We start from the raw sequence: 4,894 nt of genomic DNA, 5'->3' as shown, positions 1-4,894 counted from the left end.
TTAAATATGTAACAGGAAAGAAAAGAAATGACCTGTTAAAATGTGCATGATTCTTTTAAACACTAGAAGCCAAATACAAGATTTATATTTCATGTCACAGTGTCACTTCTCTCACACATTTGGGGCGTGTGTGTATGCGTGTGGTGGCGGTGGGAAATCTCCCAGTGGGAGACAAGTCTGGGAGGGGCAGAGTGGGGGAGGCCCCTCCTGTCCCATTCATAACACGTTCATTCACTGGGAGCCGGCAAAAACGGACTAATCTCTAATGCAGTCATTCCCTCTACCCTGGTAGGACTCCACCACCTCTCCTAGAACTTGGTAAGTTCAGAGTGCAGTAAAAATGCATGTTTCCAAAAAACAATCTGAAATGATTTTGTAGTTTATTGGAGGGTGAAGAAGGGAGGGGGTGAAGGTGGTAATTTTCAGGCCTCGCTTTGTTTTCGTCTTTGCACCGGGTTTCAAAAAGATATTAAACGTTTATTTAGACAGTAAGCGATTTTCTCAGAGTTTCTTCGCAGGCTGCTGCTGCCTACTGGAAACCAGCGTGTGGGAATGGTAGACGGTGTGGGAAGACGCATTTGCAGCAGCAGTCTCTGCCTCTGTCCCCAGGTGCGAGGGATGTGGCTCTGCCGGCCCAGCCACCACTGAATCGCCCAGGCGTCCCGAAGACCCGACCTGAGCACAGACCATGAGTCCTCTGAGGCCGCTGCTGCTGCTGCTGGGTAGCTGCCTCCTCGTGGCCGCCCGGAGAGCCAAGGGGGCGGCTGGCAGCGCGGCAGAGCTGGCCTCGGGTCCCACCGGCGGCTCTTCCGGCCGCTTCTTCAGCCCCGAGCGGCACGCGTGCAGCTGGGAGCTCCAGCCGCGCGCCCCAGGGCCCGCGGCGGGGAGCGAGCTGGCGCTGAGCTGCCGGGACCCGGCCGGGGCGCTCCAGCAGTGCGCCTACCGCGGGGAGCCGGAGCGCTGCGCCGCCTACGCCGCCCGCGGCCCCCACTACTGGAAGCAGGTGCTGGGCGGGCTGCGCAAGAAGAGGCGGCCGTGCCAGGACCCCGCTCCGCTCAAGGCTCGCCTGTGCGCAGGCAAGAAGGGCCACGGCGCCGAGCTGCGCCTGGTGCCCCACGGGTCCTCACCTGTGCGCCCCACTGCGGCAGTCTTCCCCCGGGATCCCGAGCCCCCCGCAAGGAGCCGGGGGCGGCTCCGGGAGCCCGCTCCCGGTCCCGCAGGAGGGTCCCGACTTCCCGCGAGCAAGTCTCCCAGAGGGAAGCCCTCTGAGAAGACCAAAGCGGGCAAGAGGAAGGCAACCTCGGACCCAGAAAAGGAGCGACCCCTGGGGACGCGACCTGATCCGGACGGGCTGGGCGAGAACGCGAAGCTCACGGAGACCTACTGTGCTGAGAAGTGGCACTCCCTTTGCAACTTCTTTGTCAATTTCTGGAATGGCTGAGGCTGCCAGCCTGGGGAAAAACGTGGGTCAGGGAAGGTACGCAGCCGGGCAGGAGACTTGAAGGGCATTTTAGGCCAAGAGATAAGGGATGGAGCGTTGGGAAGAATCCAGGTTCTAGAATGGGGCTGGGAGCTGGGGGGTGGGGGCTGGGGGGCGGGGGGTGGGAGGGCATGGGCCTTGGGATGGGAGTGTAAGGGGTATGGAGAATCTCTGAGATAGCAAAGACATTTAACTTTTTGAAAAGTCCGATCCTGATGAAGAGCAGAAGAAATGGTGGAAACAGAAGTAGGCATACCTTAAATATACAAAAACTGTAGACTGGGAGAGAGGCGAGTACAGAGAAAGGCTGGGAAAAAAAAAATAAGAGGGGAAAAAGTGACGACGTAAGCTATGTTGTCTCATGTGGGAAGCAGGATACAATGTATATTGTTTAACACACTTATATTAAAATGTAATCACGAGCAATTGGTAACCTGAGCCAGACTGAATTGTTTAGTGACTTCCCACCCAGTCAGATGACAAGATTCCGACCTCCCCCCCCACCCCCTTTTGGCATTAGTATGAACTTGGGTACTGCTTGGTGTCATAGATGACCTCTATTGGGATAGAAGCCATTCAGAGGTCAAAATTACCTCCAATTAGAAGATTTTCAGGTTGGCTGCCCTTGGATTTTTTTAGAAGTGTTACTTTTAAATACCGGGATGCTTTATGTTCTGAAACTTTCCCATTGACCTCTTAAGAATGGTAGTGCTCTGGTCTGTTTCTAAAAAGAATTCTTTGTGTTTGATCATATTTTTTTTTAAATCTTCTTTTTTTTCTTATTTTTTTTAATCTTTTTTTTTAATAGCTGACATTAAGTATGTATTTCTGAGTCATTTGGACCATTATGGAAGTTATATCTGTTTTATGTAATTATTAACATTTCATTTTAAGTAAGATTTAATGATAACTTAGCACATGTTAGGTGCTCAATAAAAAACTTTATGAATAGATTTAAAGAACTGGCAGGGGAATGGAAATTCTGGCTGCATATGATAAAGTTCTGAATATACCTTAAAGTAAATGTTTAAACATCTCCCAAAGTGTTAGGAAAAGACAAGAATTCTGCATTAAAGCAAGAGGGACAAACTGGCAAACCCTGGGTTGTATCATTGTTCTGCTTGGCCTACATGTGTTTCTCTCTCATTTTTCCTCTTTGTCTTCCCTCCCAATTTGGATTTGTTGCCAACATTTAAAAATTAAATAATTTCAGGGGCGCCTGGGTGGCTCAGTCGTTAAGCATCTGCCTTCGGTTCAGGTCATGATCCCGGGGTCCTGGGATTGAGCCCAGCATCGGCATCAGGCTCCCTGCTCAGCAGGAAGCCTGCTTCTCCCTCTCCCACTCCCCCTGCTTGTGTTCCCTCTCTCGCTGTGTCTTCTATCAAATAAATAAATAAAATCTTTTAAAAAATTAAATAATTTCATATAAAATTCAGATTTCTGAATTCTTTTGAAAAATGCGATCTATAAACATTTGGACCTTCCTTCCCATATGGCAACAATTGGCTGACACTGACTACTGGCTGCCCCCTTTAGATTAGGCATGTTTTCTAGAGTTCTCCACTATTCCTACAAATCTTACCAGTAAACTTTATTCATTTCTATTACAGGCCTGAGCCCAGAAGACATTTAAGCCAGTGGGAGATATAAGGCTTTTACCTTTTTGCTGACCATCTGTTCTCACACCCTCCCCTTCTAAATAATGGTAAATGCAACAATCTTGCAGATAGTAAACATCTCCTGAACTCTTTCCTCTTTGACCAGTTGCTAGGTAATGTTAACTATCTCTTACCAGTCTGTACATTCTTGTATTCATACAATTGGTAAAATATTTAGATTGCATGTAGTTCCAGGCTAGGTTTATGAGGTCGCATTCTGAGTAATATTGACTATTAGATAATATTCATATTGGCCAAGGAGAGGAAGTCCAGAGTAGCTAGAGACCACTCTTTTTTTTTTTTTTTTTTTTTTTTTAAAAGATTTTATTTATTTATTTGACAGAGAGAAATCACAAGCAGGCAGAGAGGCAGGCAGAGAGAGAGGAGGAAGCAGGCCCTGCTGAGCAGAGAGCCCGATGCGGGGCTCGATCCCAGGACCCTGAGATCATGACCTGAGCCGAAGGCAGCGGCTTAACCCACTGAGCCACCCAGGCGCCCCTAGAGACCACTCTTTTAAGATAGGGACCAACGGGGCGCCTGGGTGGCTCAGTGGGTTAAAGCCTCTGACTTCAGCTCAGGTTATGATCTCGGGGTCCTGGGATCGAGCCCTGCGTCGAGCCCTGCGTCGAGCTCTCTGCTTGGTGGGGAGCCTGCTTCCCCCACCTCTCTCTCTGCCTGCCTCTCTGCCTGCTTGTGATCCCTCTCTCTGTCAAATAAATAAACGAAATCTTAAAAAAAAAAAAAAAAAGATAGGGACCAACATACACTTTCTCTAAAAAGTTTGGCAAAATTTGAGTGTCATCAAAGAAGGGTATTAGAAATGAAACAACACTGTCTAGAAACATAGCTAGAATGATAGTTTTACCTCTTCATACATGACAAATGCCAATCCTTCTTGTATGCCCTGTGACAGTGCAATGAACTTACCTCGACAAAAGAAGGAAAAGCTAACACCTTGACAAAAGAAGGAAAAGCTAAACTCCGGGCCTAAGGACACAGTGCAGATTGCTACTGTTCTTGCTCCTTTCCTCTTTAAGAACCATACCAGGACTTCATCTCCAGAACAGAACACTGACTGATAGGGGCCAACTGCTTGCAGTGAAAGAGAAATCAACAGATCCTGCCATCAGCTTCTGGAATGACTTTGACTAAGTCCCAATGGCTCCAATGTGTTCAGTGAGGAGAGTTAGACTCGGTTAAATCTGAGGTCCCTACCACACACTATTGGCACTCCAGAACCCTACACATAATTTTGCATAGTGTTTATAGCACTTGAGAATCAACAACTACTCTGTGTATGGTAGTACATGTTATACCCCAAGAAAGGTTACAGAGTTGGAAAAGCTCCAGAGAAAGACAACTGAAGTAGCCAGGGAAATAGAGAAGGCTTCTTTATCTGGAGCATCTAGAAAGATTTGGAAGGTTGGGCCAGAAGGACAAATCTGTCAGTGGGAGAAGACAGGATCAAAATGTCTAAAATAATGAGGAGGATAGACAGGGCGAATTTGAGTAATCTCCCACCACCCCCACCCCCCACCCCCACCCTGCCCTGCAGGTGCCGGCAAGATGGGGAGGGGCACCTGGCTGGCTCAGTTAGAGTGGAATGTGTGGCTCTTGATCTCAGGGTCTTCAGTTAGGGCCCCACACGGGGTATAGAGATTACTTAAAAATATATATTTTTTAAGTGACAGGAAAGTTGCCAGGGCACCCCCAAGTTTACTGTCAGAGCTGGGATCAGCATGGGCATCAGAAGTAG

The 4,894-nt window shown here is 48.2% G+C and overlaps 1 protein-coding gene across 1 annotated transcript; it reads left to right on the top strand.

The window, feature by feature from the left end:
- Positions 1-688: 688 nt before the first annotated feature.
- LOC111144668 (fibroblast growth factor binding protein 3) lies at positions 689-1,441 on the top strand. Its single transcript, XM_022499069.1, has one exon. It carries the CDS (start codon positions 689-691, stop codon positions 1,439-1,441), a length of 753 nt encoding a protein of 250 aa, XP_022354777.1.
- Positions 1,442-4,894: the final 3,453 nt, after the last annotated feature.

The sequence above is a fragment of the Enhydra lutris genome, unplaced genomic scaffold (assembly GCF_002288905.1).
Source record: "Enhydra lutris kenyoni isolate GAN:26980312 unplaced genomic scaffold, ASM228890v2 scaffoldscaffold12, whole genome shotgun sequence".
Lineage (NCBI taxonomy): Eukaryota > Metazoa > Chordata > Mammalia > Carnivora > Mustelidae > Enhydra > Enhydra lutris.
This window is presented reverse-complemented; position numbering and strand designations above follow the sequence as displayed.

Excerpts from the sequence above, each read along its gene's own strand:
- LOC111144668 (XM_022499069.1), top strand. The coding sequence starts at position 689 with ATGAGTCCTCTGAGGCCGCTGCTGCTGCTGCTGGGTAGCTGCCTCCTC.